The sequence below is a fragment of the Apteryx rowi genome, unplaced genomic scaffold (assembly GCF_003343035.1).
Source record: "Apteryx rowi isolate R43461 unplaced genomic scaffold, aptRow1 scaffold_138, whole genome shotgun sequence".
Taxonomy (NCBI): Eukaryota; Metazoa; Chordata; class Aves; order Apterygiformes; family Apterygidae; genus Apteryx; species Apteryx rowi.
The window spans coordinates 600880-625190 of record NW_020447619.1 but is presented as its reverse complement, the minus strand read 5'-3'; the positions used below and the strand labels follow the sequence as shown (position 1 = coordinate 625190).

Genomic DNA, 24311 nt, shown 5'->3' with positions numbered 1-24311 from the left:
GCTGAAAAATTACATAATCCCTTCCACACAAATGATGTGCTTAAAATATGCATAAGCAATAAAAATAAATCAGAAATCAAAGAGACTGATTTCATTATTAAAACTTTAAAAGATCTAAAAGGTAGAAAAGTAACATAACATTTCTGTTGAATTTTACTGACGACTTGAGAATTTTACAGAAAAAGTTATATTTCAGAGTGTTTTAAAATACATGTAAGCTACAATTACAGTTGTCACTGCTGCTTTTTTGTTAATATGCTTACCAAAAAGATTTTGCTGAGTGTGCTGGAAACCAAATAACTCTTGCCTTGCAGAAGGTGTACATTTAGGATAAAGTTGCTATTTATCTAAATAATGTATTACATGATGCTTAATAATGCTTAGCTAAAAGGGTTAAGTTTCCATTTTTTCTGATAACTTTTTTCAGTGAGTTGATAATATATTAACTTTACTCTTTCAAAAGAACTGAGATATTAATTTGTTGTTTTGTTAATATTACAGCGTGAGTTTGTTTCTGTATAATGCTTAAGTTTCTTTCAAGATATTAGAAACAAGAATAAGGCAAAACAGTTTATCACTTTAAAAAGTATGCTTGTGTATTTGTTGAAAATGTGATATTCTTCTTAATAGGTTTAAAACCAGGGCAGCGCAAAGTTTTGTTCACTTGCTTTAAGAGAAATGATAAACGTGAAGTAAAGGTTGCTCAGCTGGCTGGTTCTGTTGCTGAAATGTCAGCTTATCACCATGGAGAGGTGAGTATGAGAAATGGGAAAGCTGTGAGGTTTTTTACCTGTGTGAAATATTAGGGAAATGTTGATTTTGTTCAAATTGCAAACCTATTGCCTATAAGTCCTACTAATCAGAAATGTATGGTCTTTTAATGAAAATGAACCCAGCAGTATATAGTTTAATATGGCAGCATATTTCCGTTCTTTCCTAGTCTTTGGGCACAGTAGTGTGCCAAATAGTTTGTGGCCTGTGGAGAAATGATAGATGACTAATTACCTAGTAAGCTTGTACTGGATCCTTAATTATAGGAACTATGTGCTACACCAAATTTTTGTCTTGAACAAGAAAGATAGTCTCTTAATGTAGGAGGATGTGATTCTGTTCTTTGAAAACCTGATACAGTGTTGAAACAAAAATTATTTCTTTCTCCTTTTTTTGTACATATTTATCTGGAATATTAGTAAGAGTTGCCATATTAACAATTTCTCTCACTCTCTCTCTTCAAAAAATAATGAGTATTGGTTTGTGCAGGAGAATGTAAGTGCAATCAGTATATGCTTCTTCCATTCCTCCAGAGAAATTCTTTAAAAGAATTTGAAAAAATCATGGGTTTTCATAAGCATAGGGATTCATAAGGACACTTAAGTCAGGGAAGCAGGATGGCCATGAAAGAGGAATCATTATGTTTTACCAGCAGGTTTTGTAATAGTCTTACATCATTCCTTTCCCAGGGAGACTACTTTTTTGAAACTGGAGTCAGGTTAGTCACACAGTTCCTAGGCATTAAGAATATATTTTATTGGCTGAGTAGGAACGAGTATCTGTCCTTACATTTAGTATTAATTAATATATATTTTCTTGCAGCAAGCATTAATGATGACTATTGTCAACTTGGCTCAGAACTTTGTTGGAAGTAACAATGTTAATCTGCTACAACCTATTGGTCAGTTTGGTACCAGGCTTCATGGTGGCAAGGATGCTGCCAGCCCTCGCTATATCTTCACCATGTTAAGGTAAACACAGATCTAAAGCTAAAAACATGCTTTTAAAAGCCATGTTATCAAACTAATCTTATCACAACACTACAGATTGCAGAGAGTAAGTGTGTGTTCCTTTCTCTAAATTCTAGTATGTTGTCTAGTGCATTTTTGTAAGTTGTAAGCATTATTTTTCTTATTTCCTAATTTCAGTGTAATATTTAGCCTAAAATTCCTTCTAGTTTCTTCTTTTCCTCTAATTATAGGCTTCAATATTAGTTTTTATTCCCTTTTTCATGCATGTACTTTCTGTACCAAACTAGGTTTGTACATTCTCCTTTTCACATCAGGTGCTGGAAATCATATTCACTCAGGACAATATCCTAGATGGGCAAAAGGAGCCACCAGTAAAACCTCTGTAGTGTTTTTAGAGGCCGCAGGGCCTACAATTAAGCAATGAAGCATTGCAACTATTTGCATGTTGTGTTGCTTTGTTACGGGGTGACCTACTATCACTTGGAACTCTATGAATTCAGGAATACTTCACAGAATGGCATTTGTATAGATATTAAATGTTATCAATTATTGGAATATCATATACATGTATGGTTACAAAGGAAACAGACATCATAGATTTGTTATGAACTGATTATTCCACTGAGAAGAATTTCCCTTTCTCATGAGGTATGTACACTGTATTTTCAGCTTCTGAATGSTGAAGTAAAAGGAAGAAAAGAAAAAATACACAAGTAGATTATATCTGGACCCACTGACCTTTAAAGCATTATGCACTTTACTTACTACACCCCAATTTAAATAGTTTTCTTTTCTTTTTCAAAGCCCTTTAGCAAGGCTGCTTTTTCCATCAGTGGATGACAACTTGCTTAAGTTCCTTTATGATGACAACCAACGTGTAGAGCCTGAATGGTATATTCCCATCATTCCTATGGTTTTAGTAAATGGAGCTGAGGGAATTGGTACTGGATGGGCTTGCAAACTTCCAAACTATGATACCAGAGAGATCGTGAACAACGTCAGACGAATGCTGGATGGCTTAGATCCCCACCCTATGGTAAAAATATTAGTGTATACTGCTGTTTTATGTGTTTGCTAAACAGGCCTGATTTTCTACTTAGAAAATTTATTGCTATGACTGTAGAAATCTTTGACTATTGAAACATCTGAGTTGGATTGTCCCAGTAATTTTAGATAGGAGCCTTACTTGACTGTTGGGGTGAGGCTAGAGAAGTTAATACTGTTGATCACCTTGAGGCTAAAATATCACAACTTGTAATCTTCTAATTATTTCAGAGGATTTTTTTCTTCAATTTGCTGACTGTAAGTCTTCACTATCACAAGTCTTATGGAGTTGCTATGACATATGGCAGTAGAACAAAAAGCTACGTCACTCTTTCCTTTTTGAGGGACTACTGTTTTTCTTTGACTAAACTTGACACTTCCTCTGTCTTGTGTGAACAGTACTCTCTTTTATGTTTCTGTAAATATAGGAGAAGATGAGATGTTGATATTATTTAAGAAAATCAGCAGTTGCTGACCTGTATCTAGTTTCTATTCCTTTATTTAGAATTTTACAAGAAGCTCTTGGAAGTGTTGCATACTTGAAAAAATTTTAAACAATAAGAATACCCAGGCAAACCCAGACTCTTTCTGTAATAAACAGTTGAAATTTTACAACTGGTGGATTTTGCTACTTCGTTGTGTTTAACCATGTCACAGAAGCAGAAACATCTTTTGTTCTCCACTCAGATAGCAGGTCTTTGCCTTTGAGAGTGCAGTGTCAATTTTCATGGCATAGTGAATTTCCTCTTGCTAATTCTTGGGATGTTAATTAGAATTTTTTTATTAATGCAATCTGTTGCCCTTCCTTTAGGACTCCTAGACAGTCTGTGTAGTCTCACAGTCAATTCAAGCTTGCACTGTGGTTGAAAGAGGCAGTTCTGCCTCCACCCAGTTTTTTTTCCTGTATGCTGGTATGTGTTTGTGGCTGCATGATAAGCTGGATAAGGGAATCAATTCAGTTAACCCCCCCMCACACCCCATTATTTAGTTTTTAAACTGGATGGGTTCCACTATCTTGCCAGTCAGCACAAGAATGAAAAAATGGCTGGGGAGGCAGTGCCACTTCTTTTACTGCTGATTTAAAGTTACTGTGAGACTGGTGTTTTAATCTGCCTTCTGTGATGCCTTATCTGTGCCTGTAGTTTTCTTCAAACAAACAAACAAACAGAAACTCACTGAGCTCAACTGCATCTTCTGAATAATGAATGTATCTACTCCATAATCTGTTTAAGATACTTGCTTCTGTCACTTGCATGTGTGTATTCTGGTTTTTGTATAATATTTTCACTATGACTTAAGATTTTCACAGGCATGAGATATGGGTTGACTGGTTAGCACAATGTAAACGATAGCTGTATGGAGTATGGGAAACAAATATTTTTCCAAAATTTTATTTTAAAGATCATTACCACTTTAATATTTTTTGCAATTTCAGCTTCCAAACTACAAGAACTTCAAAGGAACTATTCAGGAACTTGGTCAAAATCAGTATGTAGTCAGTGGTGAAATATTTGTGGTGGACAGGAACACAGTAGAAATTACAGAGCTTCCTGTAAGGACATGGACCCAGGTAAGCATCAATGAAATATACTCCCATAAACAACAAAAACAACAAAAATCCCCTAACTAAATTATTTAATCCTACATTCAGGTTAACTTTTTACACCACTTTTAGTGTTTATACAAACATGGAAGGAAACGTGGTTTCATTCTTTTCTGTGCTTTTGCAGAAGAGATGGTTTTCCACTTGTGCCATCTACTGTCCATTCTACAAAGAATACCTGTTTCTCCCCCTGAGTTTGTTTGTTTATTTGTTTAATCCCCTTTTTCTTTTGAGTAGACTTCTTCTGTCCTTTTAAGATGCCTCTTATGCTTGTCCCACTCCGAGCCTGCATTTTGCAGGTTATACTGGTTTTGTAAATTATAATTGTTATCAGATATGTTACACAAAGCTTTGAAATCTTACATTGCTCAATTGCGTTAAAGAATTCTGTATTTTAAAAAGCATTTGCTTTTTTGTTATTTTTTTAATAGGTGTACAAAGAACAAGTTCTAGAACCTATGTTGAATGGGACTGAAAAAACTCCAGCATTAATTTCTGACTATAAGGAATACCACACTGATACAACTGTGAAATTTGTTGTAAAGATGACAGAAGAAAAACTTGCACAGGCAGAAGCTGCTGGATTGCACAAAGTTTTTAAGCTTCAAACAAGTCTTACTTGTAATTCTATGGTAACTTTTTTATGTTTATGACTTTATGACTATCAGAATCATGACGGTTGCTTGTTGTACACTCAAATGTTTTGTGATGGTTTTGGCACTAGATCAATCCTATGCATGACTGAGCACATCTCTCTTCATGTTCTGTTGCTGAAAAAAAATAATTACTGATCGTTTGAATTCCTTCTTCCTGGAGATAACGCAAGTCTTACTTTTTCAATCATGTTGAGCCACGCAATCTGGATTTTGAAACTTCACTGGAATTGTCTGGGGCATTGTATGTTTGAAATTCTTTAAATACTAGAAAACTGTAGTGATGACAAATAGTAAATCACTGGATCAATAAATCTATTTTAATCCTAATGAGTCTTTCAAACCAAACTATACAGGTTCTAGGTAGTAACTTTCTTGTAACTGAAAATTTCATAACTGTGTGGCTAGCCAAAATGCTTAAAGGTAAATTAGATCATACAAATAACTTATTTTATGCCATATCATAATTAAATCTGCATTTTAAACCTTGGGACAAGTGACATCTTCAGAATCCCACTTAACACAGGGCTTGATCAACCCATTTTGTATATTGTTTCTGAAAAGTGAATAGAGCAAATCAAGGTAATAATACTTACCACAGGTTTAAACATACCTATGAACTACTGTAAGTGATAATTTGTCTTCAGACTAGTGTTTATTAGATTACATAATGTTTTGCTGCTTAATACTGCATTTTCTGCCTACTGAAATAAATAGTAAGGGCTGCTTTCAGTGTGTGTAGAAATTTGTCTGCCCTAGTGTAAGCATCTTAAAAAGTTAGTTGTCTATTTGAGCTAGTCATTATTCACCCAGTTCCCAAACAGATGCTTTAGAGAAGATGAATGGCTGTCCAGGGGTGCTTATTTCTTTCAACTCACTATAGAGGGGTGACTAGTTCACCTATAAATGTCTAAACTCGAGATGTCTGAAGGCAGGCAAGATTGATTCCACCTGTAATGTAAAACTTATTTCTTGTTTGTGTATGTTTAAAATTGAAAGTTTTTGAGGATGTTTAAAGTGGCAGTTTTCACAGCTGAACTGAAAGATCTCTTCAGTTCTTGCTTGAAATGAGCTGTGAATCATTAAGTTCTATTAAAATTTTGCTTTAAAATTTAGATAAAATTAGTCATTCAACTGAATTCAGGCATATTTTTCTATGTAGCTGTTTTCTTATTTGAAAATATTACTATAAATGTCATGTCACATCTACTTGTGAATAAAAATAAAAGCTATCCAGCTATGTGCTGTATAGTTCTGGAGTAAGGTTTAAACTTACATCAGGGTGAAATTACAATCTTCAAAATATCACCCTTCGTATAAGGTGCATGTATTTGTGCAATAGACACCAAATCACATACAAAGATTAACAAAATTTTAACTTATACAGTCTCTCTCAAGCAATATGTTATGTATTTTATAGGTGCTGTTTGATCATATGGGATGTTTAAAGAAGTATGAAACTGTGCAAGACATTCTGAAGGAATTCTTTGATTTGCGATTACATTATTATAGTTTGCGCAAGGAATGGCTTGTGGGAATGCTGGGTGCAGAATCTACCAAGCTTAACAATCAAGCTCGCTTCATTCTGGAGAAGATACAAGGAAAAATTACCATAGGTGAGAAAATAATCTCTGAAACTTAAGTTAGAATTGATAAAAATGCGGGAAAATCTGGAAGTGTTTTAAATATAGTAGAACGTTCTTGCATGTAAGACATGTATTTTCATGACATTGCTTTTTGTTATTGATGGTGTATGTGTATCTTACAGAGAATAGATCCAAGAGAGATTTGATTCAGATGTTGGTCCAGAGAGGTTATGAATCTGACCCTGTAAAAGCCTGGAAAGAAGCACAGGAAAAGGTAATGATCTGAAATCTCTAGATGTATTTGGTGTTCTTAATGTTATTTATGATAATCATTTATACAGATGTTTGTTTTCTTGTAGCCTAATTTAATTTATAACACAAACAACACTTTTAAAAGACCATTTGTTACTTATTAGTTTCCATTTTAACAAATATATCAAAATGCAATAAAAATATTGTCACATAGTGTTGTTATCACATATAGGCAATTCTAAGAACAAAACTAGATAATGCAGGGCTGAAAATCAAAACACAGAAGACTGGATTTCTTAATGTTCCCAAAACAAAACTAGTAACTTGACTTCTGGCTGCCTGATACATAAAGTGCTGTATCTGTTACCCCACATATACAACTGAGTTTTCCCTTTTTTATTTATTTGTTATGCGATTGTAAATGATTGTTGTTTATATGAAAAGAACACATTCACCAGTCTACTGGAATGAAACATGAATATTATCAAGGTGTGACTTCTGAAGTTACTTTATTAAATTTGACCTTGACCTATATTTCTTTCTCCTTTTTTTTTTTAAACCTAAGAATTTTTTTATTGTTCCAAAAGAGATTTGTGCTTAGTTTAATTTCACACTTAATTATAAGATGAAACTACTTTCAAAAGCAACTTCAAGTTTTTATCAACCACCCCTTTTCTGTGCCAGTGCCACTGCTTTTGGTTGTTTTCATTTTTCATTGTGTTTTGTTTTGCCTGTTTGTTACTACTCCATTTTAATTCCATAAAGTGTAGGGTATTTTATAATAAAACTATCATTAAGAGAAACTTTGATTCACTTGCATACACCAATTCATACWTTCACGATTTTGGTAGCAATTTTTTATCTTTATCCAAAACACTGTGCTTCTTTCCAAAAAGGACGGAGAACATCAAAAGGGCAAAGGTCTCAAGCCTATGCGGTGAGATAACTAGAGGAGTACCGATTTCTGTAGCCAATGGCCCGCGAGGCATGCGACTAGTATCATGTTCAGCTTTGTTTTCCTAAATCAAATGATTAAACAATCCAGATATTGAAGGTCACGGATGGTCTTTTGGAAAACTCCAGATAATGGCTCATGTCACTGAATACATAAGGACATGCCTTACTACTCCAGCATGGTGGGCTGGAGCAGGGTTCCAGTTCATGCGTAGAACTAAGATTATTAGCGCTTGTAATACTACATTTTATTTCACTCTAGGCAGCAGAAGAGGAGGACCCACAGAACCCAAATGATGATGCTTCTTCAGCTTCAGGCTCAAGTTCTGGTCCTGATTTTAACTATATCCTAAACATGTCTCTGTGGTCACTTACAAAAGAGAAAGTAGAAGAGCTAATTAAGCACAGAGATTCAAAGGTTAGTAAACATTGGAAGGCTTTCTGAAATGATTTAGCAGTTACTGGTGTGCCTATTTTAATGTTCAGTTATGTAGTATTTACTGTAACTTTAACTTAGCAACTTAAATTGTATACGCTACTTTCATGTTTTAGGAGAGAGAACTAAATGACCTCAAAAGGAAATCTTCTTCAGATCTCTGGAAAGAAGATTTAGCAGCCTTCGTTGAAGAGCTTGAAGTATGTTTTACGTATCTTTGAAAAATATATGTATTAAAATGAATGAAAAATAATAATAATAAAAAATACCACATTTTAGGTTAAAAACATGTAGACCTAAATATATACTAAGAAATAGGAAATCATCTTTGGGTAGTTGTGTTCCTAGGTGGGTTTCTCAGGGATTGTTTCTTTCATCCACACAATGTAACATTTCTTCCAAGTCAGTGATGATAAAAAGAATTACCAGGAGCAAGTTTGTTTTCAGATAATACAAAGACTGGGAGTAATAACTGATGAAAGTAATAATTACAGCAGTTCAACATGATCTGATTGGTCATGAGTCAATAAGTCAAATGCAAAGTTGTACACCTAGGAGCAAGGCGTATAGACTGGATGAAGGGCCCTTACCTTGCCAAATTAGTAACTCTGGAAAAAGGTAAAGCATTTTGGTGGATAACTAGCTAAGCATGAGCTTCCAGTGCTGTCAAAGGCCTGATGAAATTGCACAGGTCTGTGTGTGTCAGTGATACATCTGCAATTGGAATAATGTGATCTGTTCTGGTGTCTCTATTTCAGCTATATGTTGATACTGTGAAAAAAGCTGATTAAAGGATTGGAAAATGTGTCTTATAAAAATGACTCTAGAAACTGGCTGCTTAAGTTAACAAAGAGAACACTAAAATACTAAATAGTGACATCAGTATCTGGATACATACATGAGGAATAGAAACTTGGTAATAGAGGGCTTTTCATTTGAGCAGTGTCCAAAAGTTCATATTTATTTAGGATAGAATATAAGTGTAGTTTTTGACTGTACAGGGTAACAAACAACTTACCAAGAGTAATTTGCTAGTTTCCCATTACTAGAAAGTGTGTTATAAGTCAAATGAGAATTAAGGGAAGTCTTGTGTTCTACGTTAAAGGGAGATGTATCGTAAATAATCACTGTGTTCCACTTTGTCCTTATTAAAAAAGAACAAAAACTTACTTAGTGTTACTTGTTCTTCCCATGTTACTTGTTAGAAAGTGGAAGCACAGGAAAGAGAAGATGTTTTGGCTGGCATGGTTGGCAAACCAATAAAAGGTAAAGTTGGTAAACCCAAGATGAAGAAACTTCAGTTAGAAGAAACGATGCCTTCTCCATTTGGTAGAAGAATAGTTCCACAGATTACATCTGCCATGAAAGCTGATGCTAGTAGGAAATTGCTAAAGAAGAAGAAGGTAAATCAAACTATTGCTATGGTTAGATTATTCATTATTTAACTGCTGTTATTTTTCTACTCTGTTAGCATTAATTCAAACCACTAGACCCATCTTTTGCCAAACTGTATTCCAGTTCTGTCATGGAATATAAAGGTACAATTTCTTTTATTTTGCCCACCTTCTTTATATTTTAGGGTGATACTGATTCTCTAGCAATAAAAATGGAATTTGATGAAGAATTTGGTGGAGTGCCAGCTGAGGGTGGTGGGGAGGACTCACTGAATACATCAGTCTCAGCGACTAAAACTCCTAAACCTAAGAGAGAGAAGAAGGAGCCTGGTAAGATCCTCAATTATAAGCATAGTTAAGCTTAAATGTGTACTATTTGTGTATTAAATATCTTTTTTAACACATAGTGAGAAGGGAAATATACCACAGTAATTACTACTTCATTTCATTTTCTTCCCTACAGGAATGTGTGGAAATGTATGGAAATATTCTGCTGTAGTTCAGTATTACTGAAAACCTAAGGAATTAACAGCAGATGCAGTAAATGCTGAAGTTAATCTTGTTGTCACTTCTATTATTGTTCTCTGGTTTTATTAACTTATTGGAATTCCTGTTAGGTGAACTACTTTTCTAGGGAGTAAAAAGTAATCTGTGGTTATACAAATGTTTCTTCCGAATTTTTAATATTCAGGGTTCATCCAGATAGTAGATTAACTGAGTCGAGTTATGACTGAGTTGTCTACATGCAGCTCAAATCTAGCCTAGCCAGTGTTGAGCCAGAGTCAATCAGCCCAGCTTGACTGAGGTGGCCATGCAATTGACTGACTGCATTGTGGCCCCCTGCCTTCCTGCGCACACACTTCATAGAGTATTCCTATGTTAACTGGATTTTTCCAATGCATCCTGTTCCCTGAATAATGGAAAGCTGCTGTTCTTTTCCTGGAAAATCCCAGCAACCTTTAAAAAAATGGAAATTTGACTGCACAGCAGCTACAACGTAAATTTGAGATTTTTTTGTTCTTCAAACATAAAATAAATTTGTTAGTAGCAGTAGGTTAGGTTCTGTGTGGAATCATTTAATCAGATTATTACATTTCCCTCCAGAAATAAGAAAAAAATTTACCTTACATCGTCCAACAAAAGCTTTTACAGAGAAAATGTATGAAGCTAAATGTATGCATCATAGACAGTTAGCAAAGACGCAATTTTTTGCTGATTGTAATAAATGCTTTAACTTGTGGCAGGTACGAGGGTAAGAAGAACAGCATCTTCTACAAAATCTGGTGCAAAAAAAGTGAAGAAACGAAACCCGTGGTCAGATGATGAATCCAAATCTGAAAGTGATTTAGAAGAAAATGAACCTGTGATTATTCCAAGAGACTCTCTGCTTAGGAGAGCTGCAGGTACCCAAGCTTTTGTGAAATGCATATTGTGACTCAGAGTTTGAATTACTGCAAACCTATGTTTTCCTTTGGCCAAAGCCTTCCTTTTGGACTTTATCTCCTACAGATAGCTTGCATAATATATGCTTCACTGTGAGGCTAATGAAAACACTCTTCCAAAAAACAAATTCCAAAACCAAGAAGAGTTCACTATAAAAGATTTTGTAACTTGGTCAGAAGTCTTTTACCATATCCTAAAGACTAGAATAGAAATGACTCTCAAAACTGGTGAATTATAGAAGAAACAGACCAAATAATAACACTACAAAAGCAAAAAAATATTCTAATGCAAATATACTGTCAAGCAAACAAGGCCGAAAAAACCCAAACGGCTACTAAAAATTTATCAAAATTCCCAAGCAGTCTCTAAAAGGCTAAAATATCAGAGATTGAAAGTTTGAAAAAATACAAACAGAAGGTAGTCTAAGAAAAACACACTGAGAGATTTTTCTGAAAAGCTGTTGATTATTTTTTCAAGCAATTGATGAAGAAGAGTGTTCAGATGATACATTCAAGAGAACTTTAAGTGAAGGATTCTCATTCTTTAAGAGTGTTTTTGCACTAGTGTCTTCATAATGCCGTTACCTGAAGTCATCTGAGCAAGCGGCAAGTGGTATCAGATGGTAGGTGACACTTGCGCCGTTTTCTTCTCCCCAAGTCTTTTATATCTTGTATACATGGAAGCAGGGACTGTTTAGTGACTTACACTTTAATTTACTGATGCATTAACACAAACAACTGTCTTGAAATGTGTGTATATTTATATATGTGTGTGTGTGTGTATATATATATATATATTTTTTTTTTTTCTTTTTAGCTGAGAGGCCCAAGTATACTTTTGATTTCTCAGAAGAAGAAGATGATGCCGATGATGATGATGATGCCAACAATAATAATGATTTGGATGAGCTCAAAGTAAAAGCCTCTCCAGTTATAAATGACAGAGAGGATGAGTTTGTTCCCTCAGACAGTTTAGATAAAGATGAATATGACTTCTCCCCAGCCAAATCAAAACCATCTCCAGAGTAAGTACTGTAACTGAGCAGTGTTTTTTTTATTAATAATATTTTGAATGTAGAAGTCCTCAGACAAAACTGAGGAAGAAGTATCAATCCATTATTACTCTACATGTATCATGTAAAGTAAAAATTATACATTTCTGGGGAGCAATGAAAGTGTATGTTATCTCAGCCTTGAAACTGACCCATGCAGATGTAAAGTTGACTTACCATACTGTGTTATACTGTTAGTAGTATCATTTGTCAAACTGCATTTTAGAAGGTTGTCTGTTTTCCATCTTGCACCCATTTGTTATACAGAACTATTGATAAAAATATAATTCTATTAATTTTAAATGGCTAAAATGCTTGACTGTAAAGCGATTTTAAAGGTTTGACTTCTGCAAGCACATACAAAAACACTAAAAAATGCTGTGTAGTGTTAAAATACAAATTTAATCTCACACTGATACTATAATGTCTCTTCTTTATATAGTTAATACAGTTTATATAGTTTCTCTTTTTTATTTGGAAGTAGAAAAACATCTCAAGACAAGAAGAATCAAGATTTTGGGAACATCTTCTCTTTTCCATCATATTCTCAGAAGACAGATGATGGTGAGCTTGTTTTCACTGATTTATTTACCATTATTTATCAACTGCCATGGAATATATTAGGGGGTATTTATTAGGAGGAGGGTCTGATCCTTAGAGGAATATAGTTTGTAGCATAGATAAGAAAGTTACAGTACATTCATAGCCTCGCTGTAGCATCAGATGCACCTTTTTGTGAGATTAATATATACTGTAATTAACATGGGTAATTAAAATAGTAATGAAGGAATCTTACACTAAACATACTCCCTGATTGTAGATACAACAAAATTGGACAGTGATGAAGAGGATTCTGTGCCCGTTTTCTCATCATCTTTTGCCCCAAAGCAATCAGATAAAATTCCAAGTAAAACAGTAGCTTCTAAGAAGGGTAAGTAATAGGATTATCCATTAAATAAATCCATTTATTCTTTTACCTTTGCACTGCCTCTTCACACCTTCAGAGTGGGAACTGCATTCCTTGATTTTGAACTCAGTGACATTCAGCAAAGAGTGTGAACTTCTTCCAGCTCCTTAATGATACTAATTTCTTTCTTTTCTTTGTTCACTGTAATGTCAGAACTTGTCTCTTTCCAGGTATTAGTGTTCAGTCTTCGATTAGTTTAATTGAAAGTTTTACCCTCAGAGACTAAGTGAAACATGAGGTCCTTGGGGTTGAAGATTGTCTTATCTCATGGATCAAACAGACAGCTAAACTAAATGTTTAGAGCTCTTGAGCATGTCTCCTGTGGCTTCCCTTAAAAGCAAGGAGAGTGTGTGTAAAGGAGGAATCCCAAGAAATATTTATGTCCTACGTAGGCTGTCAGTTGTCTTGATTTTTGATACTGAGGATGAAAGGCCCTCCACAAACTTCAGAGGTATGGGTTCTTTCATTTATTAGCCAGGCTTTTAGAACTGGCATCTCACAAGATCTTACATGGAGGAATTACGGACAATTCATGTTAATTATTTGGATCTGTTTCTTTAGTTGTGCTTGTGTATTTGTTTGGAGGAACACACTTTTTTAGTGCTGTCCACATTGTGTAACATTGGTTTATAGATTGTTAGCACTTCTTTTAAGAGAAAGAGATGTACACCTGTTTATGAATGTGTTTTAAAGATTATGCTAGACACTTGTCATAATTAATGGTGAAAATCATGTTTTTCTTACCTAACAGTAATTTCAATAAGTTAAAAAATGCAGTTCTTACCAGATGACAGACTGGGTTTTTTTGTTGCCCTCAAATCTCCGTTTTCCTTCCCTTATCTCTTTCAGATAACTTCCTTTTCTCTTGCTTCTCAGTCCTTCCTCCTCCAAAAGCAATTTGTTTTTTCTGTCTCCTGTGGCCTTTGTTTTTTAAAACTCCTCCTGACCAACTTGCAACTGAATTTATTGCATTAACGTCCCTTACTAGAAAAGAGCTGTCACGGAAAATATGCAAGAAAGCAGCCAGTTACAATATTTAACTTAATCTCTTAAAATGAGGGGAAAAAAARGTTGTGCTGTGTGTTAGGTGCCTAACAGCAGCATCTTCTCTTCCCCCTCCCCCCATTGCTTGCAAATTTCTAATCTCTGTTTTGTTGCATTGTGTTTAGTATAATCTGTAAGCTGTTTGAATCAGTGAATGTCTGGATGGTTCTCAAACACATGAAGATTTTTAACCATCTATAGGAAAATCCTCTAATATAATAAATGATTGTTTGCAGAAATAGCTCATCCTTTAATAGAATAGTCTTCTAGGTTAAAGTTAAACTTCCGTACTGCAGTAAATGCAAGACAGAACTGTGTATGCAGTATCTAGGCACAGATGCAACAATTTAATACTCAGTCTTTCTTGCTACCTCTCTTTCTTGCTAACACTCTTTTGCTTGCTCTTTTGGCGCTCTCACTCTTTCTCACTCTCCTTCACTCTTTCTTGCTCTCTTGTGCTCACTTTCTCTTGCTCAGTCTCTCGCTCTCTTTCTCTCTGTTTTTTGAAGGCCTGTAGGTGTTGAATTTTCATTAGCATAACTTTGAAACATTAAAACACAGCTGTGTTCTGAGTGCTGATTAACCGTTACACTCACAGCATAGGTATAAACAGATTCTCTTTCAAGCAAGACAATTTAAACTTTTGCCTCCAGAGTAGCCTCAGGGGCACGCTCCCGCTCTTTTCTCCCTCTCAGTGCATGAAACTATAAAATGGATTGCATTCAACAGTATTTCATCTCCTGTCCTTTGCCCAGATCAGACAAAGTTCTTCATGATCACAGTTTATTTGACAATGCAGTGGTAACCTAACAGGCTTGGTTATTGATGATTTGGTATCCTTTTACAAGTCTCCTTGATTCTAATTCCATCTTCATGTCCTATATCAGTGGCCCCTTCAAAACCAGTTTTCTGGTACTGCCATATTGCATCTACTGACCCTCACACTGGGAATGACTATTGTATGGCTGAAGCAATTGTTCCAGACAAGTGTTTGATTTTCTGTGACTTCAGAGCTTGCATTTGTAAGGATAGGATGCTGAAATTGAAGAACTGTTTGTTCTGCCTTGGTATCTATACAACCACATTCCCTTCCAAATGAGAAGAAATAAAGGAAAAGATAAGAGTTCAGCTTCTTTTCAAGCTTTGATCAATTTGAGCTGAAATCTCTTGGCCTCTGGTGTTCTCTACTGAGGATTAAGAGACTGCTGAGCTTGCCTTCCATGCACTTATTCCAGAGGTCTGTGGCTCTAGCGCCTCATTGTCAGCCTAAGAGAAATCTGAGAAGCAGTCTCGTTCTCCTTGATCATTAGCAGCTGCTCACCTTGAATAGCCCTGCTGCTCAGATTCTAGCAGTGAGCGGTACCCATGGAATCAGCTGCAGGGCTGATGTCATTCTTGAACTTTGCACCAAAAAACTTGTGGAGCTTCTGAGAGCCTGTGTATTACTGACTCCACTGCAGACTGGCATTTCATATCATACCTAGTGTAGAGCTTGGCTGAGCTGAATTCAGTCTAGCTGCTGTTAAGAGATCCTTCCCAGTTGTGCAGGCATCAGGTATAAAATCTAAGATAGTGGTTCAGAATCCCACTATTGTTAGTACAGAGAGAGATGCATGTTCTGGAAGCCACAGACTCTTTGTCTCTGTATTACTTTAGCCACTAGATAACAATTAAGAGGTTTACAGTCTTTGGATTTTTTTCTCATCCTTGATGCTGAAGAAGGCTTTGCTTTTTTAGATTGTCACGGTCCAATCCTTGGACTGCCCAACAGGTATTCTCAGTCACAGAAGATTGAAGGTCATAACTGTCTTTGCACAGTGACTCTCCAGTGAGTAGTAGCTTAAGGCATTATAGCCAGAAAGCTTGTGGAGGCTCTTTCTTGTTATGTGAACACATTTTCTTAGTGCTACTGTAAACAGAAGCTTGAGTTCTCACAAATGTCCACATTCATGGTATCTGGAGCATTTTTACAAGCTTATCATCATCTTTGAGATATTAAGGGCTGATTGATAGAGTGTAGACCTGTAGTGTATCTGAGGTTTCTGTAAAAGACTGACATCTTTCAGCATATAGAACACCTTATCCCTTGTCACCCATTGTGTGAACATACTGATGATGGTCTCTTAAAGATGGCAAGGCTAGTTGCATAGCAATAATTGAAATTCTTTAAGATATCCACAGATACCTCTCCTTCCTGTCCTTAGAGCTTCTTCTAAAGTTACTTTTCATTGAGATTGACAGAAAATGACACAAATATACTGTGCCTTAAACTCCTACACTAATCATGGGAAAGGTTGTCCTGCAATTATACTACTTTGAAAGCAGAAATGTCACAGGTTACAAGTGGTATCTGTAAAACACTCTAATGTATCTAAACATATATTTGAAGTATCCAGCGTGGAGAACTTCTGTTGCTACTTTAGTTACCAGTAACCTCTGTCTTGTGCTCAAAAGGATCAAAAAGAAAGTGATTAATTAAAAACACTGAACTGACCACTGACTGCAGTGATATATCTAAATTAAAGTTCGACAAAGGAAACCTCCTGCTTATTCCACTCAGTTTCAGCATAAAAGCTGAAGCATGTGTTTTCCCCAAGTGCAGAAACCTCTCATCTCATTTTAGTAGCTGACATTTATGCTGTATTTGAAGTAATAATAAAATTTAATGTTTCTAATCAATATGTGAATTTAACATATTTAGTATCTCTAACTTACAACAGCAAAACTAGATGTGCCCCCTAAACCTAAGAGAGCTCCTAAGGCCAAGAAGGTGGAAACTGTAAACTCTGACTCAGATTCAGAATTCGGCATTCCAAAGAAGACTGCAGCACCCAAAGGTAAGAATTTTGCTGCGGTGCTTATCATCGGGCTTAGGATCATTTTTATGAGGAAACAGAAATACAGTTTCTAAAATTAGAACCACATTGATTTATTGGTAGATGAATCACTAGTAAATTACTCAGCAACAAGGTTTTTCTGTGACAGAAGTAGTTTACTGACTTTTCTTGACCAACAATGCTGTGAACTTTTTATCTGACTTTAACTTTTGGGAATGCATTTCATAACTGCAACCCCTTTTTTCTTGTTCATCGGTTCTGTTAAATAATGTTTATTTTTGTTCTTTGATCTCAGGTTTATACAAGACTCTAAAGTTCTGGTAGTTGGTAATTCTCATAAGCACAGGTTTTTTGGCTCTTTAAAACAATTCATTGGTATCCCAGTTCTTAGCTGCGAAAGTCCTCAGAAAAAAATGATAGAAGCAACACAGCACACCAAGTGATTTAATCAGAGGGACTTGTAAAGGGAAAGGGTTTCTCTGTGTTGATAGTTGAGGTTAACAGTAAGTTTACTTTACATAGGATTAATTTATCTTTGCTATTTAGTAATCAATACAGAAAGTGACTCAGGCTTTGTAATACTTCAGAAGTCTAGAAGTCATTGATTTAATGATGGTTGGCCCTGTCTTGAACTGAGAGTGTGACTTGCAAGGGTAAATGGTAACTTCAGAAGAAGCATAAAAGAGAGAATTAATTTAATACATTGTAAGAACAGAATGTATAATTTTACTTCTGTTGTGAAAAACCTTGAGCTGTAAACTGAATCTTGACTTTAACACATGCTAAAATGTTATTTCACCAGACTACTGAACAATTTGAGTTTTATTAAAAAAAAAAAAAAAAAAAGTTAAGTCATATTCTCTCACCCAGGAAAAGGTAGAGGGGCAAAGAAGAGGAAAGCATCCAGCTCTGAAAATGAAGGTGAATACAACCCTGGGAAGAAAACACCTAAATCAACACCAAGCAAGGTCAGTTCCTGCTATGTTCTTTTATCTTTGAAAAAAAAGAACCTAATGGGTTACTTTAAATAAAAAGGTACATGCTCTTACTATAGTTTGCTTAACTAGTAACTGGGGTTTAGGTATGTTTAGATATGTTAGAGAAATGCTTGCTTCAATTCTGAATGTCAAAATGCAAAATGTACACAGAATCACAAATTATTTGTCTCTTCTTTTCTACAGAAATCCAAGAAGAATGCTTTTGACCAGGATTCTGATGTGGAAATATTTCAGTCAGGCTTTGCCTCTGAAACTGCCCCAAAGCCACGGACAGGTCGAGCTAGAAAAGAAGTTAAATATTTTGCAGAATCTGATGAAGATGATGATTTTGATATGTTTAATTAAGTGCCCAAAGAGCACACAGATGTTTTCCAACAAATATCTTGTGTTGTCCTTTTGTCCCTTCTGTCGCAAACTTTTGTACATTTGACTTATTTTATGTGATAATGTAATTGATGGTTTTTATTATTGTGTGTAGGCATTTTAACATTTTGTTCTTACACCTACAGTTTTATGCTCTTTTTTACTCATTGAAATGTCATGTATTTGTCTGACTGGCTTGTAGAGATGTTCTAGACAGCTGTGCTAAAGCACATTTTAATTGTCATGGTTGCAAACAGCAAACCTGCTTTTTGAAATGAAATTTAAACATTAAAAAATGGAAAAGTATCATCTTGTGTGTGTGGAAAATTTGGACTGAAGGGACTGCTTCTACACATTTTTTTTTAAAATAAATATATTTTATTCTTTGCCAGGAGACTCCATGGAAAAAGGTAAACAGTATATGAACATAAAAAGCATTGTTAAACAATCTCAATGTACAAACAGAGCCAGTGAAAGTACATCACAGACTTGCTAGAATATATAAAAAAAAAATCCACTAGTGCTTTAAATGAAACCTAAGAAACTGACACTTTAAATCTGTTAACCATTCTACCACAGTTTTCACTCTGCTTTATGGTGATTCAACAAGGCCAAGAAGGTAGATTCTCTCCTTGTGTTTCTGGAAGTCCTAGCTGTAATTCCTTAGCACCTGGAAGGCCGGATAACCCAACTAATTCCTGGCAGCAGAATCTTAAGGAAATACACTAGACTCACCAGTTCAAAAGCTGTGAATGAGCCTGCTGGTTATCATCCCATGAAGTTTCCCTAATGGCTTGTGAACAAGTAAACAAAAACGTGGTAACACTGAAAAGTGTTCTTGCCTTGGAGGCTATCGTTACTGTAGAAATGGAATAGTTAGTTAATTCTGTAGCTAGGTCACCAGCCAGGTAATAAAACACTTCTTAAATTTTAAAGTGACATTAACAGTKGAACAAATGACATCTGAATAACTGATCTGGCAGTTAATGTTGATACTGATGTCTTTTCTGCTAGTGCAGTGACTTTTTGTATACTTTTTACAAGGAAGGAGATGCAAATTGAGGGCATCAAAGACAAGTTTTCATATTAACTAAATCAGATGATCCTTTAAACTTTCTTTTCTAGATGTGTACAGTAGTCCATTTCATACGCTTGGTGTCTTGATCGTTTTAGGTATGAGAAACAAAAGGAAAACACCAAACATCCAGTATAGAAAGTAGAGCCATACATTTGTATGTACAAAGACATCAGAAATGCAACCAAAATTTAAAGTCTGAGATCTGTCTTGTCACCATGCAATCTTGAGTGTTCAGAGGAGAAAACAGAAGCTTAACTATTTTTTGCATGAAATGGCTGATTTAGAGTTTCAAAAGTTTGCATTTTCTAGTTTTAAGAGTTTAAACAGGAAGGAGTATATATCGATACATATGAAAATTTCTTGGTCCTTGTTGAGTTTTTATCTATATATATATACACATATATAGATATATATTAAGTCCAGAAACTAAGCAGCAGTAAAAATGTTTTTCTTGCTTTTCATCCCTGTACATAAGGTATTAGGAATGTCTGAAGTAGCTGGAAAATGTCTTTCTTATTGCACCATTGGGGATTGACTGACACTGCTGTTATCCACTGAACTAGGTGAGATACTAGGACTGTGTTCTGCGGTATTTCCATTTGAGGTTGGTGTCAGTGGTTCATGTCCTTCAGAATTCTCCAACATTTCCTGAATAAGAGGTGGCATGGATCCAGGAATTTCCATTTTCAATGTAATGACACGTTCTGCACCTTTAAAAAGAAAAAAAAAAGTCCTTTTTATTAATACAACCCATACAACTGCTTTTTTTATAGCATCATCACTAGTAATTTCAGGGCACATCATTATTTTAATGGAAAAACATCTCTCCTTCTAAAGTTCTTGCACACAAAATCATGCAAGTGAACTATTATTTCAGTCATTAAAAGGGATTAGATGAATGCCCTTCAACAAATGGACTTAAAATTATGATCACAGTAACTGTGACAGTACAGGTAAGTTACAGTACAGGTAAACCAAATGAACTGTTTCTTTTTATAGAAGGAATCAAAACAATATTAAATTATTATGAAAAGTTAAATTTAACTTTGATCACTTAGACTTGTTTATAAATTGGAATGTACTTTACGCTTTTTAATATACTGGATCTGTAAAGTAGCCAAAGAATGGCAAAAATTCTGGCTAATTAGTGTTAAATAGGTGAGGCAGATCTTTTTAAGGGCTTGGAAAGCCTTTAACTATTTTATTTAGTTACCAGTAACACTGATACAACTTCAGTAGTTACATTCCCTTATAAACAAATAATATACTTAAAGGATTGAAGCTAAGATTGATACATTCAGATGCAAAGTGGGGAGGACCATAAAGAGACAGGAAGAGCTTGCAATTAAACCTCAAATGGTAAGGATACATAGTAAAAAATTCTTTGCCGCACTGAAGCGTGAATGTGCATTACATAGTTTGTTTTTGCTGGGAAAAAAAATAATTGTCTATCAATCAAGACAACTTCAGGCAATTCATGGCCATAAACCTCAGAGTTCAAATATCTGATATAATATGTCCCATAGGAGTCCTGACCATCTTCTCCAAATATGAGTCTAACTGGTTAGGTATCTGTGCTTTTAAGAAGTGAAAGAAGGTAAGAAAAGCCAACAGAATTAAAGAGAAAATATTCCAACTATTGTAAAAACATTTCAGAGGACAGAGCCATCAGCTATGTTTTGCTTGCTCTTTAAATATCAAGAATACATTAATGAAAATAAACGCACATGTCAAAATAGAAGAATCCATTCGCACACATTTTTTTAATTTAAAACAAGTATATTATTTGAGTGATTTAATTGCTACCTTTTTTTTCCTGAAGTCCTCTCAAAATCTATGTCAAATGAAACTAACAAATTTTTCAAAAGCATAGATCAAATTAGCTATATAGCTGTCTGTATAGCTCATGTGCTTGCTTATCTATCAGATCTAGCAAATAATAGCCAGAGAGAGGAACCGCATCAGCCACTGGAAAAAAAAGAGAATTGTGGCATTTAGTTGGACTCTTTTGTACTCAGAATGGTACAAGTAAGTCAGACACCGCTCCCTTGAAGTCTGGAGGTAAACATGTATGAAATATCTAGACATATTGTCCAAAAATCTTATCTTGGGAGAGATACCATGGTATGGAAACCAAAAGAGCACATTCATCTTTAAAGCCATGGCATGGCATAGAGTGGGTTGGGGGGTGCATGGAGGTTTCTACTGACCTGACACGCTGCTGATTGTACACTTCTGCTTTTTAGAACAGATGGCCAGAGTCCTCCCCCAGACTACAGGCATCGAAAAAAGCACTTAATAGGGATCCTTTCTAATGAAATGAGGGCATTCAACTACCTATGCATTAGAGAATTTATGTGATGTGTGCTTGGAATGGATTTGTTTTTACATGATCAATCCATCAATCGCTACCAAAACATTAGGAAAAACCTGATACATGTGAAAGCATAGTTAGTTTGTATCAGAGGTGCTGAGTCTCCAAAATCCTGGATCAAGTCACTTCCAATCTAAATCTTTAGTACATCAGACCACAGTTTAGGAATATTTTGGATGCACAAATTTTTTCTGCTGTCTGTAAACAGACTTTTCGTTTTGAAAGCCATTACTACCACAAAATACAAGTTGACATGCACCCCATTATGAACATTAACAGAGATTTAATTTAGGGTTTTATCTAGTCTTAAAATTACTAACAAAGAGTTCATGCTAATGATCTTCTAACCCACTTATACAGTGGAAAACGAAGCCTTAGGTCATGTAGCATCACAGTGTATGTTTAAAGAAGAACAATCTAAACATGAGTTAAATATTTTTTTTTCATCAGTTTTAAAAGAAGGGAAGAAAAAGGCCAAGATGACCTTTTTTTTTTTCTTAGACACTTTTTTTTTWAAAAAAAGTGCCAAGTCTCTAGGCCAGCTGGCTCTCACATGTAACATTGACAACATTACTGAATTCATTGTGAGTTACTGTACCTTTTGCACTGATACTACGAAGATCTGTGATTTTCATTAAGATCTTTGGAAACATATGAGGCTTGCTGGGTCGTCTCTTTCGGATATAAATTTTCAGTGCTTCCAGCAATGGTTCCTGGAGTTTATCCACTTTCACTGGTTCTTCAAGGTCCTGGCGATCTGTAAAAAAAAAGCATTATATCACTAGTATTATCATTTAAAATATTTTCTACAAACTCCAAATCACAGAAGCTCCTCTGTTTTCTTGATCAGAATCTCTTAATTTTCTCCATTTAAGACCCACACTCTGTGGCATGTATTCCACAGGAAGAAGCCAAAACATCATTTATGAAACTTGGATTCATTTTTTATTGGTTACTGGAAAGGTTTGTAACTTGAGTGGTCCAAAATGATCAGTTTGCTCTTGTCCCTCACTCTCAAAGGGGAAAACACCTTACTGCAAATAATAAACGAGAACTAATTTTGTACACAGCATTTACAGGCTACTTAGGTATACAAACTTTACAGCTGATTTTATTTTGTATCAATACTAAGATAAAGTGAATTACCATCATATATCAGCAGGTGGCAGTGCTAACTTGAGTGACAACAAATGTCACCCATAAAACAGGACGCACCAGCAATAGCTTACATTAAAGACATCTTAGAACCTGTCATTGCTTTTGATAGGTTATATTTAGAGACACATAAAATCAGGATGATTTTGTACTGAAGGGACACTGTCAACAAAGACTGACTTTTGTTTTTAAACCAGTTATTGTCTAGTAGTGCCTAAAATATTGCACAGGAAAATGAAGCAAAACATGCTTTTTTGTGTAGTTTGTATTTCAACAAGGTGTGTTTCAACAAGGTGTAAAGAAGGTGTGTTTCTTAAGCTCATCTCTCTCTCTCTCTCTCTCTCTCTCTTTCTGTGCAAACTCTGGACTAGCATAAGAGGACACAAGTTTGGAAACAAGTGAAGAGACTGAAGCTCCTGTTTTTGTTGTTTTTAAATTAACTAGGATTTTACTTGACAGCGTCCCTTTCAACTTTTTGTAATCAACCCCCCAAAATCATGTCATCTGTGCTACTGTATTACTTTCAAAGTAGAACTCTACTTTTCCTAAAGAAAGTTATCACCAATGACTTCTGTGTAAATGTAACTATACGGATATGTATGCAATTACATTTATGGGTAAAAGTTACATAAAACCCCAAAGTTACTAACAAAGGTCATTCATATGGGGTACCCATATACTGCTTCTACAAAAAATGCAGCAGGATGCATCCCATATGCCTTTATCAGGCAAAAAATAGGATCATTTGCCTGATCCAATGATCAGATTCATTAAAAAACTTGTCAGTAATAAAAACAATAACCATCATCAGTTGAAAACAAACCCTTAGTGTAAGTAAGTCCTTTCTATACTTTTTATAACATGGTTTAGTGTAGGAAAGCAAAGCAAGTAAAATACAAATGAAGATCTTAATGTGTCTGTCCTTTTCAAACACATCCAAATTCATGCTGTATGATACCTCCACAGATTAAGCAGATGGCACTAAGGAGACCTGTTTCTGTATCATCCATTTCCAAAGGCAGGAGCTGATTGGCAAATGTGAACACAAGGTCAGTTAGTGGACCAAATCCAGCATTGTGCATCTGAGTTCGGTTTAGGGTAAGGCCATCTGAAAACGTCATAGTATCTTGTTCTGGTGTGTATCTCGTGCAAATTCTAAGGATCTGTGGGGGGATAAAAGAATGAAATCTGAAGAATTCATCCCATGAAAGTTCCTGCATTTTCCTGATGCAGCAAATTACCCGTGCAACTGTAGTACATGTTCATGTCAAAACAGTCTGACATAAACTCTGGTACATTCAGTTCTGGTAGCACAAAAATTGCACACAAAAATAATC

General features: G+C 35.2%; 2 protein-coding genes across 15 annotated transcripts in view; one reads left to right on the top strand and one right to left on the bottom strand.

Annotated features, from left to right (window-relative positions):
* TOP2B (DNA topoisomerase II beta) overlaps nt 1-18673 on the top strand; it is a 76646-nt gene extending 57973 nt beyond the window's left edge. For 4 of the 10 annotated variants that reach the window (XM_026057308.1, XM_026057303.1, XM_026057312.1 and 1 more), the window contains 18 exons: nt 631-752; nt 1594-1742; nt 2547-2778; nt 4222-4356; nt 4821-5021; nt 6463-6658; nt 6811-6902; nt 8097-8252; nt 8387-8470; nt 9476-9673; nt 9850-9994; nt 10909-11067; nt 11924-12131; nt 12619-12722; nt 12979-13089; nt 16890-17006; nt 17877-17974; nt 18188-18673. In XM_026057308.1, coding sequence (XP_025913093.1) covers nt 631-752; nt 1594-1742; nt 2547-2778; nt 4222-4356; nt 4821-5021; nt 6463-6658; nt 6811-6902; nt 8097-8252; nt 8387-8470; nt 9476-9673; nt 9850-9994; nt 10909-11067; nt 11924-12131; nt 12619-12722; nt 12979-13089; nt 16890-17006; nt 17877-17974; nt 18188-18349 — 2669 coding nt within the window. In that variant the 3' untranslated portion in view covers nt 18350-18673. Of the gene's footprint in view, nt 1-630; nt 753-1593; nt 1743-2546; nt 2779-4221; nt 4357-4820; nt 5022-6462; nt 6659-6810; nt 6903-8096; nt 8253-8386; nt 8471-9475; nt 9674-9849; nt 9995-10908; nt 11068-11584; nt 11730-11923; nt 12132-12618; nt 12723-12978; nt 13090-16889; nt 17007-17876; nt 17975-18187 lie in introns of those variants that run through there. The other 6 variants (XM_026057305.1, XM_026057304.1, XM_026057311.1 and 3 more) reach the window with 6 other exon arrangements.
* Nucleotides 18674-19711: 1038 nt separating this feature from the next.
* RARB (retinoic acid receptor beta) overlaps nt 19712-24311 on the bottom strand; it is a 194150-nt gene continuing 189550 nt past the window's right edge. For 2 of the 5 annotated variants that reach the window (XM_026057299.1, XM_026057300.1), the window contains exons 6-8: nt 23933-24137; nt 22418-22576; nt 19712-20155 (exon numbers count right to left, since the gene is read on the bottom strand). In XM_026057299.1, coding sequence (XP_025913084.1) covers nt 19959-20155; nt 22418-22576; nt 23933-24137 — 561 coding nt within the window. In that variant the 3' untranslated portion in view covers nt 19712-19958. The remainder of the gene's footprint in view (nt 20156-22417; nt 22577-23932; nt 24138-24311) is intronic. The other 3 variants (XM_026057301.1, XM_026057298.1, XM_026057302.1) reach the window with 3 other exon arrangements.